Genomic DNA, 20,636 nt, shown 5'->3' with positions numbered 1-20,636 from the left:
CGCCATTACAGAGCGCGGCGGGCGGGAGCAGCAGGGGGCGTGTCATTGTGGGCGGCACCAAGCTGAGCGCTCTGACATCAGAGCAAGGGGAAAACCGATCCTGCTGCACAGCGGAACAAATCTACACTATCCCGACGGAAGCGGAGGACCGGAAGGGTCCGGATTAACTAAGGGGGCACAGTATGTCGCAGCACGGAGACGCCGCAGCACCCGGCGACGCTAATGCAGCTGAAAGACAGAGTGTCGATAGAGAGTCCGGTAGCGCAGCGGTGCAAGGAGTGGCGCCCATCATGCCGGTGCTGATGCCATATACCCCGGGTGGCCCGTGGCTTCCAATGTATGAAGGTGAGCCTAATACCCTTGACGATTTCAGAGAAAAGATGCTGGCCCATTTTAACATGTTCCCGGTGGGTGAAGTTCAGCGTGTTAGTCTCCTGATGATGCAGTTAAGTGGCCATGCTAAGCGAGAAGTCACAGCATGGGCAGCTGATCTAAAAGGCACTGTTGAGCGCATATTTGCTGGATTAAAAGCTACATTTGAAACCACTGCCAGCAGCAAAGCTAAAGTACGATTCTTTAATTGCAAACAAAAAGTTAATGAGGGCGTGAGAGACTTTGCCTTAAACCTGCAGGAAGCCCTTAAATCACTTACACTGGCTGAACCCATTTTTAACACCGGAGCGGATAAACTGCTAAGAGATCAATTTATGGAGGGACTCTACACCCCTTCTCACCGGGGGCATGTGAGCATGCTTGTTTTTAAGAACCCTGAATTGACATTTGCCCAATTAAAGGAGAGCGTTATACGTCTCCAGCTGGCAGAGGCACCTCGGGATCAGGAGCCTGCGCAACTCATGGCAGAGGCTCCTCAACAACATGGAGTACCAGTGACATCAGCTATGTCCGGGGCCATTGCTAAGCCCCTGGGGCCCAGTACTAATGAGGCTCTTCAACAAAAGCTTGACTCTTTAACTGATGTTGTTGCTTCAATGGCTAAAACCATGCAGGAGATGAGAGGACCCAAGATGGAGTTGTCAAACCGTAGAGAAGGTGTTCCATGGATGAGACCCCGGAGATACCCGACATGGAGAGGACGACCCCGCGACCGCTACCAACCGGATGGACAGCCCATTTGCCGCCGTTGCCAGCAGCCAGGCCACTTTGCACGAGATTGTGATTTAAACGGGAATCCCCTGGGAATGCGGGCCGCTTCGCAGGAATGAACTTTCAAGGCCCAACACCCTGGCACGACAGGTACATCGGAGGACGACCCATTATCCCTATCGTGCTGGACGGAATGCCCCTCAACGCTTTGCTGGACACAGGTTCCCAGATTTCATCTATACCGTATATCCTTTATAAGAGGTACTGGGCTGATGCAGATATTGATAAAGGGCCCTCTGATGTTGAACTAGATATATGGGCCAGTAATGGTAAGTTGGTACCGAAACTAGGATTCAGGGAGATGACCATAAAGATTGGTAAAGTAGAATTGAAGAAACAGGGTATAATTGTTGTTGATGTTGACCGGCGGAACTGTGAACCAACTGTATTGATAGGAATGAATGTGTTAGAGAACTGCTTTTCCGAAGTCATTTCTGTCTTACAGCAAATTGCTGAAACTGCCCAATCCTGCCAGCAGAGAGTTCTCCGGAGGGAAATAAAAGTATTGATGTTAAGGCAACAGGTAGAAGTTGCAGGTGGAGAAATCGGCAGTGTGAGGGTAAGTGATCCAACGTCTATTGTAATCCCACCAAAAACAGAAATGCTGGTATGGTGTAGAGCAGCCATTGGTACTAAGGGACGAGATTATCAAGCCTTAATAGAACCAGTGTACACCGACAGCAGGCCCACTATACTCACAGCACGAGGGATAGTCGAGGTACACCGGGGACGAGTGCCGGTACGACTTTTGAACTGTGGAGAGGAAGAGGTCACTTTGCCAAGGTATGCTACAATGGCAAAGCTATATACTGTTGACAACAATGCCATCACAACCATTGAGCCCTTAGAACCAACCTGTCAGGTGGAAGGCAATGGCTCAGATGGAGAAATGGAGGATTGGTGCCAACAGCTACACGTGGGCATAAATTCAACACCTACCCATCAAAAACAAGGGGTGTATAGGCTAGTGACGGAATATGAACAAGTCTTCAGTAAACACCCATTGGACTTCGGACGGATAGAAGGGGTAGAACACACAATCCCCACAGGTGACCATCCCCCAATAAAAGAAAGATATAGACCCATACCGCCCGCTCACTATCAATGTGCAAAAGATATGCTGAGGGAAATGAAACAGGCCGGGGTAATAAGAGACAGCTGTAGCCCCTGGGCGGCCCCTCTAGTGATTGTCAAAAAAAAGGACGGAACCATGAGAATGTGCGTAGACTACCGGAAGATTAATAACATCACCCATAAAGATGCCTACCCCTTGCCTAGGATAGAAGAGTCCTTGACTGCTTTGAAATCTGCTAATTATTTTTCCACCTTAGACTTAACAAGCGGGTATTGGCAAGTCCCTGTGGCTGAGAGAGATAAGGAAAAGACGGCATTCACCACACCAATGGGTCTAAGTGAATTTAATCGCATGCCGTTCGGACTCTGCAATGCATCCGGTACCTTCCAGCGGCTGATGGAATGCTGCCTCGGACACAAGAACTTCGAGACCGTCCTCCTGTACCTAGATGATGTGATCGTCTACTCAAAGACTTACGAACAACACTTAAAAGACTTGGCAGAAGTGTTCGAAGCCTTATCCAGGTATGGCATGAAAATCAAGCCATCCAAATGTCACCTTCTCAAGCCAAAGGTACAGTACCTGGGACACATCGTGAGTTCGGAGGGAGTAGCACCGGATCCCGAGAAAATAACCGCCATAAGGGATTGGCCGAGACCTACCAGCGCAAAAGAAGTGAGGCAATTCCTGGGATTGGTGGGTTACTATCGCAGATTTATAAAAGGATTTACCAAGTTGGCAGCACCCTTGCAAGACGCCTTGGTAGGGCAGACGAAGAAACCTTCAAACCGAAACCCTCCTTTCCAGTGGAACGACGAAAGGGAAGACTCCTTTGAACAACTAAAGAAGGCACTAACCGGAGAAGAGGTTCTGGCATACCCAGATTACCATCAACCTTTCATCCTCTACACCGATGCCAGTAATGTGGGACTAGGAGCGGTGCTGTCACAAAAGCAAGAAGGTCGGGAGAAAGTCATCGCCTTTGCAAGTAGAAAGCTCCGGCCTACTGAAAGAAATCCAGAAAATTATAGCTCCTTCAAATTGGAACTACTGGCAGTAGTTTGGGCTGTGACGGAACGTTTCAAACACTATCTGGCCGCTGCAGAATTTATTGTCTATACTGACAACAATCCGTTGACCCACCTGGACACAGCCAAATTAGGTGCGTTAGAACAGCGATGGATAGCCCGGTTATCTAATTACAACTTCAAGATCAAGTATCGAGCAGGTCGCAAGAATGGAAATGCCGATGCCCTATCCCGGATGCCACACTTGAGAGATGTAGAAGAAGAAACGGGGGAGCTTGAAGAAATTGAACTACCAGCCTTCCATCATCCCAAGGCAAAACATCATCAGTCAAGTACCTATCAGAAACAACAAGAGGTGAATTTTAATCCGTTAGCACACCATAGATGGGCTGACACCCAAGACAGCAATCCGGCTGTGAAGTTGGTGAAGGAACTGTTAACTGAGCAAAGTGCATATCCCGATGAGGATGCCCCAGAAGAGACGCATCAACTCTGGAAAGAGAGAGGCAAAATGTTCCTGTATCAAGGGAAGCTCTGTAGAAGGTACACCAATCCGAAAACATATGAATTGGTTTGGCAGATTATCGTGCCTAAACAAGATGTCAAGATGGTCCTCGAAGCTTACCATAATGGTGCTGGTCACTTTGGTTGGAAAAAGTTAGAAGTACTTCTAAGAGAAAGATTTTATTGGGTCAGGATGAGAAAATCAATCGAACAGTGGTGCAGAAATTGTGGCCCGTGCAACCTCAGAAGAAACGATCAAAAGAACCAAAGAGCACCACTGCAGCCCATAATCACCAAACAACCACTTGAACTTGTAGCCATAGACCACGTGAAGTTAATACCAAGCCGGTCCGGCTATGTCTATGCCTTGACCATCGTGGACCATTATTCACGCTTCTTGGTAGTAGTACCCGTAAAAGATCTGACAGCAAAAACAGCAGCCAAAGCGTTCCAAACGTACTTTTGTAGACCCCATGGATATCCGGAACAGGTTCTCACCGACCAAGGTACAGCCTTTGAATCAGAGATCTTCAGAGAATTCTGTAATATGTATGGTTGCAAAAAGATCAGGACGACGGCCTATCATCCACAAACAAACGGCTTATGCGAGAAGATGAACCATATTGTAATAGACCTACTAAAGACTTTACCTGAGACAGAAAGGAATCAATGGCCAGAGAAATTGCCTGACTTGGTGGATCTGTATAATCATGTCCCGGTGAGCTCCACCAACTGCACCCCAGCTTATCTTATGCGTGCAAGACCCGGCCAATTACCAATCGATCTAGAAATGGAAATTCTGAAACCAGACGCAGAAGTTCAAGACTCCAATTGGGATATCATACGGCAAAAGCAGTATCGCCAAGTGCAAGAGAGTGTGAAGAGAAGAAGCCTTCAGCAAACTAGAGAAAGACAAGAGCGAACTTTCAACCAGAATGCTCTAGCGACCCCATTAAGACCGGGTGACCAAGTGCTCAAGAGAAATCGTCGAACCAATAAACTGGACAATCAGTGGGAAGCCGTACCCTACACAGTTTTACCAACAAGAGTGGATAATCCTAAAATGTGTCTCATTAGCAAAAACGGAGGCTTAACATCTGTACTAGTGTCAAGAGACAATCTTAAATTATGTCCGGAAGCATTGAAAGAGCCAGACGTTGTCCAGCCAGAACCAGAAGTTATTCAACCCATACAGGTTCAACCAGTAAAGGAAAAAGAAGAGGAAGTGTATCACACCTGTATAGGAGACTTTCCCAAAACCCTACTAACATACCATGGTGCAGTAATGGTTCCCATGGTGGCCTTTTACCCAACACCGAACCCAATACCAGAAGTCCCAAGACAGGAAGAGGCTGACCCCGTACTACAGGAGGTTCCAGGCCAGGAAGAACAGATTCCTGAAAAGAGTAATCCCATTCACGGTGGACTTGCCAACTCCATAGTTATGGAATTATCTTTAGCAGAGCGGGCAGATACTACATCCGCAGTAGACCGTAGTACTCCACATGAAGAGATACCGCTATTACGTAGATCACAGCGTAGTACCCAGGGTCAATTACCGGCCAGGTATGCAGATTACCAACTATAAAGCTCATAATGTGAATTGTATATATGTTATGCCGTATATAGTTAAACAGAAAATGTAGTATAGTCATTGTTATCAGTCTGCATTGTTTAAGCCCAGTGCCTACAGAGACTTGTCTGTATGAACTTCTTGCATATTCTTGAACTTGTTATCAGCCCGGAGGCACTAAATCAAAGCTCCGTAAAGACTGCTTTTTGAACTTTGCTTTTTGCTCTTTTTGAACTTTCTTTAGACTTTATATTGAGTACCTTCAAGGGTAGAACTGTATTAATGGACGCTATTTGAAGTGACTTTTTACAGAACTCTATTTTTGTTTCCTTGAGTGGTTTTTGTAACTTTTCATTTTTAAGACTCTGTACATATTAATTGTTATTTCCAAATGTTATCGTCCCACAGTCCCGGAGTACTGTTCTTAACTAAGGGGGAATGTGGCACCCCTAGAGGTATTTGCCACAAATATAGTTACTGACACTGAATACAAATACTAAAATAGCAAGACTGCACTACCTCCTCCGGCCAGAAGGGGGAGCTCCAGAGACTCCCCTTGATCCATTCTGGTCTGAGAGAAGAAATGGCAGTTGGGCAGTTGGGCTAAGGAGCTGAAAGTGAGAGGTCATACAGCTGAATTTCTAACAGCCCTATGACGGTTTCCAGGCCTAAATCACCGGCCTGAGGAGAAGAGGGACAGAGAAAAGGGACATTGTGAGAACCGGGTAGCATTACTGACTAGCCAGAACAGGCGCAAAGACGGATACCGGATCCGTGGCTGTATTCATTATATATAATACAGCAACCGGAAAAACGTGAGGTGATATCAGCTTCACTAGGGCCGGACGCAGCAACAGACACAGGGTTCAGCGGTACTCCCGGAGGGGGTAAGCCGATAAAAGGACTCGGGTTGCCCGTCGAACCAGGACCCGGAGGGGACAGATTGGGCCGGCAGCCAGTTCACATACAGCAGCAGGGCCACACAGAAATTGCGCACAATAGGAGGCGAAGACCCCGGCAGGGTCAAAGTAACTCAGAGTTCCCATACAGACTCCGGTGACAGGACTGGTTGTAAATCCTTTTATGTTAAAGTAAACTGGTTAAACGTTTCAGTGCCTCAGTCTTTCATTTGGACAATAGCCATCTATCCAGGATCGGGATCGTCACCGCTGGGAGAACCTGCTGCTGATCAAGTAAGTGCCTGTTCCCTCACGATACCCCTTACACTGTGCATTGCCTGAGGCCACAGCACCGGGTCAAGCCACCCGTGACATCCCCCTCAAGAGACAGACCCCATTGGTCCGGTGCTGGGTATCCCGGTCTCTTGGGCGTCACAAATCCATGGCTGCATTTCTTGGCACAAGGTTAGAGGAGGTTGGGTTTTTATAAAGCTGAGAAATTTGCATTACCTGGCCTTTCCCAACGATGATAGTGAACAAGCCTAACAGGCTAATTAAGGTCTGAAACCATGGTCAAGTTATCTGAGCAGACAAATTTCCAAGATGCTCAAACTTTTGCATAGGCATATTTTACGTTTCGTAATTTTTAATATGCAAAAATTCCTACCGGTTTATATTTTTTTGCCTAAAAGACATAGGAAACATGTCATCTTTATTTTTAGACTACTAGAGATCATTTCATCTTCAACTTCACAATAACAGTAATTTTGAACAGGGGTTCTCAAACTTTCACATGCAACTGTATGCAGAGGGGGATTCACAGCTACACTGGTCAGTACTGCTGTATAATCCCCTCCATACTGTTGCTGATTCTGTCTGTTACCAAAAGGAAAAGAAATAGGAATCATTAATGTCACTGTGCGTTTACTGTATGGGAGACCTCGTAGCAGACAGTCTCCACCCAATAGCTAAGAGTGGACTGAAAATTAGAAACAGAGTCTGCAAAGGAGAAAACTGGTAAAAAATGCAGATGATAGTCATAGATATATGGTCCATAGATATATGACCATGCCATAGGAAAAAAATTGGCTTCCAAGGCTGAATTAGCACATTTTTCACAGAATCCGCACCAAAATTCCACAGCAAAATTAGAATTTACGATGTTAGTTAACGAAAGTGTAACAACAAAAGAAAAATTCACTGTAGATTCTCAAAACTGGAGCCAAATTTTAAGAACTGAAGCAAATTTTAAGAATGGATTTAAATCATTACAATACCTAACATCTAAGCAGGAACAAAATCCACACTTAACACATACGAATTTCATTGCTGACACTTGCAATTTTTTTAGGCCGAATTCAGTTTAATTTTTATGTTTAGCCTCTGAGAGACTGCAGGTCTGCCACTTGGACAGTGTGCTTCAGTTTCGCCTTTATGCTCCGTAACGTGGACTTGTCAATGGGTCAAAGTCTTCTTAACCCTAATTAATAACACACTACAACTCATCGCCCTAAAAAGGGAGAGAAGTGAGGACAAAGGGGACCAGGCACACACCTAACAGGAACTTCCTCCTTTAAACACAATACAACATCGCTGCAGCCTTATCAGCGGGCAGCAGCAGACGCAGGAAGCCCCCCGAGCGCTGTACATTCTCTCATTAATTACACTACAGCCGGAGAAGATACAACGCTGCAGCCGGACGTCCCGCTATTTATCTACTGCACAAATACTCCTCTGTGATTTTTACATGAAATTGTCCTTTAACTATAACGAGACGACCCGAAGAAAAAAAAAAAAATAACGCATGAAAGTATTGCGCACCCCTAGCTACAAATCTCCCATTCAGACTTAAGATGAGCCACTATGACCAGTTCATCCACTGGAAGAAAAAAAAAGATGCCATTTTACTCAGCCTATACAATTATATCCTACAATAACCAAGCTCTGCTGACCATCTGTGCCCTCAGGAGACCTCCCTGCTACCCCGGCTCCATTCCTGCACCTGTGTACCCAATAGTAGAGCACAGATGCTGCTGACCCTCCGTGTGCTCAGGAGACCTCCCTGCTGCCCCAGCTCCATTCCTGCACCTGTGTACCCAATAGTAGAGCACAAATGCTGCCGACTCTCCGTACCCCCAGGAGAGCTCCCTGCTGCCCCCGGCTCCATTCCTGTATCTGTGTACCCAATAGTAGAGCACAAATGCTGCCGACTCTCCGTACCCCCAGGAGAGCTCCCTGCTGCCCCCAGCTCCATTCCTGTATCTGTGTACCCAATAGTAGAGCACAAATGCTGCCGACTCTCCGTACCCCCAGGAGACCTCCCTGCTGCCCCCAGCTCCATTCCTGCACCTGTGTACCCAATAGTAGAGCACATATGCTGCTGACCCTCCGTGTGCTCAGGAGACCTCCCTGCTGCCCCGGCTCCATTCCTGTATCTGTGTACCCAATAGTAGAGCACAAATGCTGCCGACTCTCCGTACCCCCAGGAGAGCTCCCTGCTGCCCCCAGCTCCATTCCTGTATCTGTGTACCCAATAGTAGAGCACATATGCTGCTGACCCTCCGTGTGCTCAGGAGACCTCCCTGCTGCCCCGGCTCCATTCCTGCACCTGTGTACCCAATAGTAGAGCACAAATGCTGCCGACTCTCCGTACCCCCAGGAGACCTCCCTGCTGCCCCGGCTCCATTCCTGCACCTGTGTACCCAATAGTAGAGCACATATGCTGCTGACCCTCCGTGTGCTCAGGAGACCTCCCTGCTGCCCCGGCTCCATTCCTGCACCTGTGTACCCAATAGTAGAGCACAAATGCTGCCGACTCTCCGTACCCCCAGGAGAGCTCCCTGCTGCCCCCGGCTCCATTCCTGTATCTGTGTACCCAATAGTAGAGCACAAATGCTGCCGACTCTCCGTACCCCCAGGAGAGCTCCCTGCTGCCCCCAGCTCCATTCCTGTATCTGTGTACCCAATAGTAGAGCACAAATGCTGCCGACTCTCCGTACCCCCAGGAGAGCTCCCTGCTGCCCCCGGCTCCATTTCTGTATCTGTGTACCCAATAGTAGAGCACATATGCTGCTGACCCTCCGTGTGCTCAGGAGACCTCCCTGCTGCCCCGGCTCCATTCCTGCACCTGTGTACCCAATAGTAGAGCACAAATGCTGCCGACTCTCCGTACCCCCAGGAGAGCTCCCTGCTGCCCCGGCTCCATTCCTGTATCTGTGTACCCAATAGTAGAGCACAAATGCTGCCGACTCTCCGTACCCCCAGGAGAGCTCCCTGCTGCCCCCGGCTCCATTTCTGTATCTGTGTACCCAATAGTAGAGCACATATGCTGCTGACCCTCCGTGTGCTCAGGAGACCTCCCTGCTGCCCCGGCTCCATTCCTGCACCTGTGTACCCAATAGTAGAGCACAAATGCTGCCGACTCTCCGTACCCCCAGGAGACCTCCCTGCTGCCCCCGGCTCCATTTCTGTATCTGTGTACCCAATAGTAGAGCACATATGCTGCTGACCCTCCGTGTGCTCAGGAGACCTCCCTGCTGCCCCGGCTCCATTTCTGTATCTGTGTACCCAATAGTAGAGCACAGAGGCTGCTGACCCTCCGTGTGCTCAGGAGACCTCGTTGCTGCCCCCGGATCCATTCCTGCACCTGTGTACCTAATAGAGCACAGATGCTACTGACCCTCCGTGTGCTCAGGAGACCTCCCTGCTGCCCCAGGCTCCATTTCTGTATCTGTGTACCCAATAGTAGAGCGCAGAGGCTGCTGACCCTCCGTGTGCTCAGGAAACCTCCCTGCTGCCCCTGGCTCCATTTCTGTATCGGTGTACCCAATAGTAGTGTGCCGAGGCTGCACATTCATTGTATAGAAAGCACACGGACTAATAAGTGACACATCCCTGAAATCAGTGTCTCAGCAGCTACCTGATGCTGTCCTCAGATTACATAGCAAATCCTGCTGACAGATTCATTTTAATGAGCAAAGCTCTCATATGCTTTTAATGTGGGTATGACCAGCAATATTAAAGGGGCTTTCCTACTAAATGATTACAAAGACTCCTTTGAATGCCCAATTACTTTTTATATGTTTAAAATTTGCAGGAATGAGGTCTGCGGCCTCTAAATAACTGTATTAGTGGTCTCCTGCATACAGGGGAAAGACTGTATGTAGAGTCACAGGCTGTATTTTATACCCACAGTGTCACTGCTCTCAACAAACATATGGGCACATGCATTACGAGATTTTATTTTCAGCTACTGAGCAGTCAAAGATTAGGACCGCCCACTGGACTCTTAACGGAGCAGAGAAGCATTTTTACACAAAACTACAATTCAATTTGATCAGCTCCTCCTGCTTTATAAAATGATACTGGCACAAGAGACAGCGTTATCATCAAGACAGGATCCCTTTAAAGGAGATCCGGGTGGCTCTCATGCGATCAATTTCTCATTTATGGGAAAATCAAATAGTTGAAATATAATTTAATATATGTATCTGCATACAGTTTTACAGCATTAGAAATTGGCCTAGATTAAAGGGGTTGTTCCCTTTCAATTAAACTATAGCCAGGGTAGAAACTTATTATAAAACAACAATTTGCGCTATACTCCCCTTCCCCAGGTCTACTGGCGAGTGTCCACCACTGCTCCCGGAGTCTGGCATTGGGGCCGACGTCACCTCAACAGCATGGCGGCCAATCAATGAGCTCAGAGGTTAAGCCAGCGTAGGTGGCACCTCCCTTTCAGAGACGCTAAGCTCACTGATTGGCTGCAGTGCTGTTGAGGTGATGTCACTGGTGGACCTGGGGAAGGTGAGTAAACCATGGCTTTCTAAAAAAAAAAATTTTAATAACAAACTGTAGGCAGGTGAGAAAGGTAAGTGAAAAGGAACATCCCCTCTACCTTATTTTGTAATACACTTCCTGGCAGCAGCAGAAACCTGGTAGTGAAGAGTTAACAGACATCTGCGGATCTGAAAACAATGTCAAGAGCAAAAGCCTCTGATCTCAGTCCCGAGAGATTCCAGACAGGAAAAAGAGAAAAAAAAATATCTACAGTTTGTGCAGATCAGACCTTTGTGCCGGCCATAGCGGCCTTTAACAATCCGGCGTCCATTAGTCACACAAGGACGCAATGGGAGCACGGGACAGACGAATCTGCAATCTTCATACTGTTACAACAAAAGGCGCCATTACCATTTTTTTTCCTTTGAGTCCCAAATTACTGGATCATTTTGAGAATGGAACCTCTTTAATGGCGGCACTACCCGATCCGAGCACCTTTACCTCCCGTCCCCATAGATTGTAAGCTCTGGGGAGCAGGGCGCGCACTCCTCTTATTAAACTGTAGAATTAGCGATTACTGGACAGCGCCGATATTGTCTGTACGTGTCCCTGATGAATTGGAGAGTCCGCGGAATGTGCTGGCGCTATATAAAATGACATTTATGATTGTAAATTTTAACAGTATTATTACTATTCAATGACATCAAACATACGGTATGTCTGCAAACTCCGATGTGGAATGAACTCAGCATTTTGGGTCATAATTACTGGTATTCTGCACTTATAAACTCAATTAGGTTTTTTGTTTTTTTTTTACTTTTTGCTCTTCCAGGATCCTCTTAGAAACATAGGGAAAAAACATAAAAAAACACACCAACCGCTCCCCCCCCCCCCCCAAAAAAAAAAATGTGAGTTCCACGGCATCTTTAAAGCACACAGTGGGCAGGAGAGATGATGGCGTCACATCCCCTTTTATACAGCTGTTAAACTCAGTGGGGAGAAAACAAAGATGTTTTTTGAGCAACATGGTGACATGGAACCATTGCAGGTATCAGGATGCTCGGCCCTAATGATGGGACCCAAAGGCCGGTGTCATACGTCCATGGACCATGCCCAGGATGCAATACCTGACCCAAACGCCACGTCTCCTGCCAGCTACCCCATATATGCCCAGATCGGGACACACGGCGTTTGGGTCCGGTATTGCATCCACTCCAGTGTTTTGTTTGTTTTTTTTTATTTCACAGAGGGAGTGGAGCTCATGCCCTTGTCTGATGTTTTTGTCGTCACTCCCATCGGTCTCCGCCAGAAAGTGACGCGTCAGCTGTGCCAGTGTTTCCTGGAGCTGCGGAGGTCACTAATCAATGTAAGTCTATGAAGGCCCGGTTCTGGCTCCCATACGCTTGCAGTGAGAGCTTGGGATGTAGCTTCTGACTTCCGGCCAGTGGGATCGGAGAGGTGCCAAAAAACGGTGAAGACATAGTAACATAGTTAGTAAGGCCGAAAAAAGACATTTGTCCATCCAGTTCAGCCTATATTCCATCATAATAAATCCCCAGATCTACGTCCTTCTACAGAACCTAATTGTATGATACAATATTGTTCTGCTCCAGGAAGACATCCAGGCCTCTCTTGAACCCCTCGACTGTGTTCGCCATCACCACCTCCTCAGGCAAGCAATTCCAGATTCTCACTGCCCTAACAGTAAAGAATCCTCTTCTATGTTGGTGGAAAAACCTTCTCTCCTCCAGACGCAAAGAATGCCCCCTTGTGCCCGTCACCTTCCTTGGTATAAACAGATCCTCAGCGAGATATTTGTATTGTCCCCTTATATACTTATACATGGTTATTAGATCGCCCCTCAGTCGTCTTTTTTCTAGACTAAATAATCCTAATTTCGCTAATCTATCTGGGTATTGTAGTTCTCCCATCCCCTTTATTAATTTTGTTGCCCTCCTTTGTACTCTCTCTAGTTCCATTATATCCTTCCTGAGCACCGGTGCCCAAAACTGGACACAGTACTCCATGTGCGGTCTAACTAGGGATTTGTACAGAGGCAGTATAATGCTCTCATCATGTGTATCCAGACCTCTTTTAATGCACCCCATGATCCTGTTTGCCTTGGCAGCTGCTGCCTGGCACTGGCTGCTCCAGGTAAGTTTATCATTAACTAGGATCCCCAAGTCCTTCTCCCTGTCAGATTTACCCAGTGGTTTCCCATTCAGTGTGTAATGGTGATATTGATTCCCTCTTCCCATGTGTATAACCTTACATTTATCATTGTTAAACCTCATCTGCCACCTTTCAGCCCAAGTTTCCAACTTATCCAGATCCATCTGTAGCAGAATACTATCTTCTCTTGTATTAACTGCTTTACATAGTTTTGTATCATCTGCAAATATTGATATTTTACTGTGTAAACCTTCTACCAGATCATTAATGAATATGTTGAAGAGAACAGGTCCCAATACTGACCCCTGCGGTACCCCACTGGTCACAGCGACCCAGTTAGAGACTATACCATTTATAACCACCCTCTGCTTTCTATCACTAAGCCAGTTACTAACCCATTTACACACATTTTCCCCCAGACCAAGCATTCTCATTTTGTGTACCAACCTCTTGTGCGGCACGGTATCAAACGCTTTGGAAAAATCGAGATATACCACGTCCAATGACTCACCGTGGTCCAGCCTATAGCTTACCTCTTCATAAAAACTGATTAGATTGGTTTGACAGGAGCGATTTCTCATAAACCCATGCTGATATGGAGATAAACAGTTATTCTCAAGACGCCGGAGGATGAGTATGTGACCGAGGAAGGAGGCTTACATTAAAAGGACCACTACAGCGCTGAAAAAGAAACAAAGAGCTGGAGTGGCGCTCTAATACATTCTGAGAATATGAAGTGCTGGACTTGACAGGTGACATTGTTATCAGCAGAACGTTTTCCCATTGCAAGATAAATGCAGTATTACATGGCGGCATGGATCGCTAGCGGCTTTGTGCTCTAGCTCTAAGAGGGGGTCTTAGTGGAAAAAGTCCCTCTATGATGTGTAGATGCCCCTATAGGCGTCTTACAAGTAACCAAGACACCAATAAACTAATTAACAAAATTCCACACGTTCACAAAAACAAAGAGAATCGGAAAAAGCAAGTTATGTCAGGCTCCGGCCGTGGGTAATCTGGGTATTGTGCCTCTTTTATGAGCGGCCTATTGTCTGCTCTGGGTTTCATAAAAATAACAAATGAATAATACATCATGAATGAGAAAATCCCCAGAATGACAGAAATCACAGGTGGAGGAGACACCGGGAACATGAAGTCATCCCCAAGCTTAGCTGGAGAGCAAAACAAAAATGTAACGCAAACAGGCCGGCTCTCCTCCCCATGGATACGAATACGCGGGATTAAAGGAAAAAAAAAAAATACTATACAAAGATTGTGGGTGTGTGTGTAAGTTATATATAAGTCAGGTGCCCCCATCGGCAGCCGCTCCATCCAGGGTCCAAGCAAATTTGCTTCTGTTCTTCATTGACGGCAAAACAATGTATGAAGGAGGCTGGCTGACTGGCTCTACCCTACTGCTAAGCCATCACCCACACAAACAGTGGGCTAGTGTAGGTCCTGAATAGGCGCACACCGCTCTGGTCACCTGCCGATACAGGAAACAAAGTCCCGAGCCAAGTGACCACCTGACAATGAAGACCCTTGGTCTAATAGATCTATATCAGTCTGATGTATATTTCAGAGAGGGGTACGCTTATGAAAGGAAGACACCATATAAAGGTTTCCAGGCTACAAGGCTCCGTGATCATTAAGTCTTAGACATGGCACAGGGGGGAGGCTCCTGCTGCAGCTGGTTGTCTTACAGCCAGGGAGAAACCGCTCATCTCCTAGGACACAAGAGAAAATGTCTTTATATATCTCCTATGTGATGAGATGAAATAGGAGCTGAGGAGTAAATGTGACTAAGGAAGGGGTGACTGGGAATTTTCTTCGTACATTTTGCCCATAGACTTGTATTGCTGACGGATCGTGACGGATGGCCACACGTCGCGTCCGTCGTGCACTGGATCCGTTGGCACGAAAAAACGTTCAATGTAACTTTTGTTTGTACGTCGCGTCCGCCATTTCCGACCGCGCAAGCGCGGCCGGAACTCCGCCCCCTCCTCCCCAGGACAAAGACTGGGCAGTGGATGCGTTGAAAAACTGCATCCGCTGCCCACGTTGTGCACAATTTTCACAACGTGCGTCAGTACGTCGGGCCGACGCATTGCGACGGACCCGTACCGACGCAAGTGTGAAAGAAGCCTTAGGCTCGCAGTGCAGCCATGTCGCTAGTCCAGTCTGTCAGTCAATCACCACCTTCAGTAAGCAGGAAGCCAGAAGGCAAGGGAGTGGTACGCCCCTGAAGATTGGAGATTATACTACCCCTTTTAATGTTAAAGCGAAGGGTAAGAGATACTCTAAGAATATATAAGCCTAGAAAACAATATTTTATTAGAACAATTTAAAAACAAAAAAAATAATTTATTGGCACCAGAGGCTGCTAGGCACTAATGCAGGGACTCCGGTGGAAATACATAAATGTAACCACATGTGTGAGAATTATTAAACCCCTTATACAATGCAATTACATATAGGGAAACTTTCCTAAGTAGAAGCTAGAAACGTGCACACTAGAAATAGAATAAACTTACATGTATGTAGCAATGTTTGTGATGATAGCAATGCTGACCCCAACGCACGTTTGGTTAGTACTTCTTTAGGAGGCGTGCCAATACATTTTTCTTTAATTTTTTGTTTTAAATTGTTCTAATAAAATATCGCTTTATAGGCTTATATACCGTACTCTTTGGGTTTTTCTTACCTTTTCACTTTAACATTGATTAGTTGAGTTTTGCCAGTTGATGTACATTATACTATGAGTGCTTTGTATAGATATTACCCTTTCAATGTGCTGAAGAAGGTGAAGAAAAAAAAAAAATCCCAAACCATACTCATCTCCTGGATTGGCTCCACTACTCCGACCTCAGCAATGCATCCCCCACATGACATGAGGCACAGCATCTGGCAGGAGCGTCACATGAGCACTGTGGCCAATCAGTGACCTAGAGGGGATCACCCTGGCACACAGCACAGAGGGGTAGTGCTGATGCAGGGGGAGAGTGTCATTTTACCTTTTTTCACATCTCCCTGAACCCATTTATAATGTATTTTCCAATAGTGGACAACCCCTTTAAATATTACTTTAATAAGACTTTTGTAAAAACAGTCTATTTGGGTGTAAAACCTACAGAGATGAATTACTGGTCACATAAGCCATCTTAGCGCAGACGTGGGTGCATAGTCATTGTGGGTATTGGGAGTTATTAGACGCTGATCGTACAACATTTACAGCAAATGCTGTGTCTATTAATGGGAAATATGATAAAAATATTTTACAACCAGTAAAAATGCACCTTGAGGGGTGCAGTTTTTCAGAATGGTGTCACTTTGGGGTATTTTCTGTTAAATTGACCCCCCCAAAGTCACTTCAAATGTGAGGTAATCCCTAAAAAAAATGGTTTTGTAAATTTTGTTGGAAAAATGAGGAATCGCTGGTCAACTTTTAACCCTTATAACTCCCTAACAAAAAAAATTATGTTTCCAAAATTGTGCTGATGTAAAGTAGACGTGTGGGAAATGTTATTTATTAACTATTTTGTGCGATAGGACCCTGATTTAATGGCACAAAAATTCAGTTTGAACATTGCAAATTTTTCTACATTTTTGCCAAATTTCTGTTTTTTTTTTTTTTAAATAAATGCAAGTTATATCGAAGAAATGTTACCACTGACATGAAGAACAGTAGGTCACGAAAAAAGATTCTCAGAATCAATGGGATCCGTTGAAGCGTTCTAGAGTTATAACCTCATAAAGTGACAGTGGTCAGAATTATAAAAATTGGCCCGGTCATTAAGGTCAAAATTGGCTCTGTCACTAAGGGGTTAAATTAAAAAAATAAATAAAATAAAATTGGTATAAGATAAGATGCATACGACATATATAAAGCATGGTTTGACGACAACTGATCCCTTTAAATATATATAAAAAAAAAAATGAACGGATAAGTGTGCGGACTGCGTGCTGGTAGCCAATAATGGCCAGTGAACGTGACACAAACACAAGAAAATGTACACTAACCTCGGAAATGTTCTTGTCGGTCTCTTTTCTTTTCTCCTCCAGCTTCCGCTCAATGCCCACTATCCCGACAGCTTTTATTCTCCCGGCCTTTGAAAAAAAAAAAAAAAGAAGGAAGGAAGGAAGAATATTTTTAAAAAAAAGTTCTCACAAAGAACATAACTTTTATGAAAGAAATCTTTATAGCCAGCAGGATGCAAAGTGTAAAGGTCTATTAATCAGAAGCTGAGTATAAAGACTGACACATGTAATATTTGCCCCTGGCCACCAAACACACCACCTATGTATGCCCATCAGAGACAGAGAGTGAACCACACGTGTGCCCACCTCCAGATTTCCAGCAGTGGCCCAATGTCTAAATAGATCCAGGAACGAGCACTCGGACGGCACCTTGGAGATATTTTTTGTATATCCTGAGGATAAGCCATAAGTATCCAGGATGAGAACATCATTGCAGATAGCGCCCTCTAGTGGCAGTGAGGTATGCCGTTTTTACAATATTCGTATGCATTAAGGGCAGGGGATTCGGACCTAAACACAATGGCACACACACATACATATATTGAGCGACGAAGGCGGCGGAAATCAACGTCTAACTAGAATCTCTAAAATCGACCATAAGGCTGTGTGCACACGTTGTTGATTTTTCACGTTTTTTCCCGATAAAAACGCCATAAAACCGCAAAAAAAAAAAGCATACATTATGCATCCCATCATTTTTAATGAATTCCGCAATTTTTGTGCACATGATGCGGTTTTTTCCGCAAAAAAAAAACGCATCGCGGTAAAAAACGCAGCATGTTCATTAATTTTGCAGATTTTTTGCGGATTTCCCACTATATCATGCATTGGGAAATGTCCGTAAAACTCAGCATAAAAAAAGCACTAAAAACATGCAAAAAACACATGCAGATTTCTTGCAGAAAATCTCAGGATTTTCTCAGGAAATTTCTGCAAGAAATCCTGAACGTGTGCACATAGCCTAAATGCTCAATAATGTTGAGGTCTGGGGATTCCCGGGGCCAGATGAGATGCTCAACATCATTAGAATGTTCCTCGTGCCATGCTTTAACGATTCTAGCTGTATGAATTGGTGCATTATCCTGAAAGATGGCGTTCCCCTCCGGGAACAGTGCTTGAACCATTGGATGCACTTGATGGCCCAAAATGCCTAAATAATCTCAGCTGTTAATTCTTCCATGAAGGGATATCATTGGCCGGCGGATCTCCACGAAATAGCACCGCAGATCATCACAGAACCTCCACCATATTTTACGGTTGGGAGAAGGCAGTCTGGATGGAATGCTTCTTTCGGCTGTCTCCAAACGTACACTCGGCCGGAGGTCGGAAATAGGGTAAAAGATGATTCATCTGGGTTCTGTAGGTGTTAGTTAGTAAGTAAGGCCGAAAAAAGACATTTGTCCATCCAGTTCAGCCTATATTCCATCATAATAAATCCCCAGATCTACGTCCTTCTACAGAACCTAATTGTATGATACAATATTGTTCTGCTCCAGGAAGACATCCAGGCCTCTCTTGAACCCCTCGACTGAGTTCGCCATCACCACCTCCTCAGGCAAGCAATTCCAGATTCTCACTGCCCTAACAGTAAAGAATCCTCTTCTATGTTGGTGGAAAAACCTTCTCTCCTCCAGACGCAAAGAATGCCCCCTTGTGCCCGTCACCTTCCTTGGTATAAACAGATCCTCAGCGAGATATTTGTATTGTCCCCTTATATACTTATACATGGTTATTAGATCGCCCCTCAGTCGTCTTTTTTCTAGACTAAATAATCCTAATTTCGCTAATCTATCTGGGTATTGTAGTTCTCCCATCCCCTTTATTAATTTTGTTGCCCTCCTTTGTACTCTCTCTAGTTCCATTATATCCTTCCTGAGCACCGGTGCCCAAAACTGGACACAGTACTCCATGTGCGGTCTAACTAGGGATTTGTACAGAGCCAGTATAATGCTCTCATCATGTGTATCCAGACCTCTTTTAATGCACCCCATGATCCTGTTTGCCTTAGCAGCTGCTGCCTGGCACTGGCTGCTCCAGGTAAGTTTATCATTAACTAGGATCCCCAAGTCCTTCTCCCTGTCAGATTTACCCAGTGGTTTCCCGTTCAGTGTGTAATGGTGACATTGATTCCTTCTTCCCATGTGTATAACCTTACATTTATCATTGTTAAACCTCATCTGCCACCTTATCCAGATCCATCTGTAGCAGAATACTATCTTCTCTTGTATTAACTGCTTTACATAGTTTGGTATCATCTGCAAATATCGATATTTTACTGTGTAAACCTTCTACCAGATCATTAATGAATATGTTGAAGAGAACAGGTCCCAATACTGACCCCTGCGGTACCCCACTGGTCACAGCGACCCAGTTAGAGACTATACCATTTATAACCACCCTCTGCTTTCTATCACTAAGCCAGTTACTAACCCATTTACACACATTTTCCCCCAGACCAAGCATTCTCATTTTGTGTACCAACCTCTTGTGCGGCACGGTATCAAACGCTTTGGAAAAATCGAGATATACCACGTCCAATGACTCACCGTGGTCCAACCTATAGCTTACCTCTTCATAAAAACTGATTAGATTGGTTTGACAGGAGCGATTTCTCATAAACCCATGCTGATATGGAGTTAAACAGTTATTCTCATTGAGATAATCCAGAATAACATCCCTCAGAAACCCTTCAAATATTTTACCAACAATAGAGGTTAGACTTACTGGCCTATAATTTCCAGGTTCACTTTTAGAGCCCTTTTTGAATATTGGCACCACATTTGCTATGCGCCAATCCTGCGGAACAGACCCTGTCGCTATAGAGTCCCTAAAAATAAGAAATAATGGTTTATCTATTACATTACTTAGTTCCCTTAGTACTCGTGGGTGTATGCCATCCGGACCCGGAGATTTATCTATTTTAATCTTATTTAGCCGGTTTCGCACCTCTTCTTGGGTTAGATTGGTGACCCTTAATATAGGGTTTTCATTGTTTCTTGGGATTTCACCTAGCATTTCATTTTCCACCGTGAATACCGTGGAGAAGAAGGTGTTTAATATGTTAGCTTTTTCCTCGTCATCTACAACCATTCTTTCCTCACTATTTTTTAAGGGGCCTACATTTTCAGTTTTTATTCTTTTACTATTGATATAGTTGAAGAACAGTTTGGGATTAGTTTTACTCTCCTTAGCAATGTGCTTCTCTGTTTCCTTTTTGGCAGCTTTAATTAGTTTTTTAGATAAAGTATTTTTCTCCCTATAGTTTTTTAGAGCTTCAATGGTGCCATCCTGCTTTAGTAGTGCAAATGCTTTCTTTTTACTGTTAATTGCCTGTCTTACTTCTTTGTTTAGCCACATTGGGTTTTTCCTATTTCTAGTCCTTTTATTCCCACAAGGTATAAACCGCT

At 45.2% G+C, this 20,636-nt stretch overlaps 1 protein-coding gene across 1 annotated transcript in view; it reads right to left on the bottom strand.

The window, feature by feature from the left end:
- The window catches only part of VPS36 (vacuolar protein sorting 36 homolog), a 63,596-nt gene that overhangs the window by 11,641 nt on the left and 31,319 nt on the right, over positions 1–20,636 (bottom strand). Inside the window, exon 6 of the mRNA XM_069758900.1 lies at positions 17,212–17,298. Coding sequence (XP_069615001.1) covers positions 17,212–17,298 — 87 coding nt within the window. The remainder of the gene's footprint in view (positions 1–17,211; positions 17,299–20,636) is intronic.

This window comes from Ranitomeya imitator, chromosome 3 (genome assembly GCF_032444005.1).
Source record: "Ranitomeya imitator isolate aRanImi1 chromosome 3, aRanImi1.pri, whole genome shotgun sequence".
NCBI lineage: Eukaryota > Metazoa > Chordata > Amphibia > Anura > Dendrobatidae > Ranitomeya > Ranitomeya imitator.
Note: the sequence above shows the minus strand (reverse complement) of the source record. Positions and strands in the feature narration are given on the sequence as shown.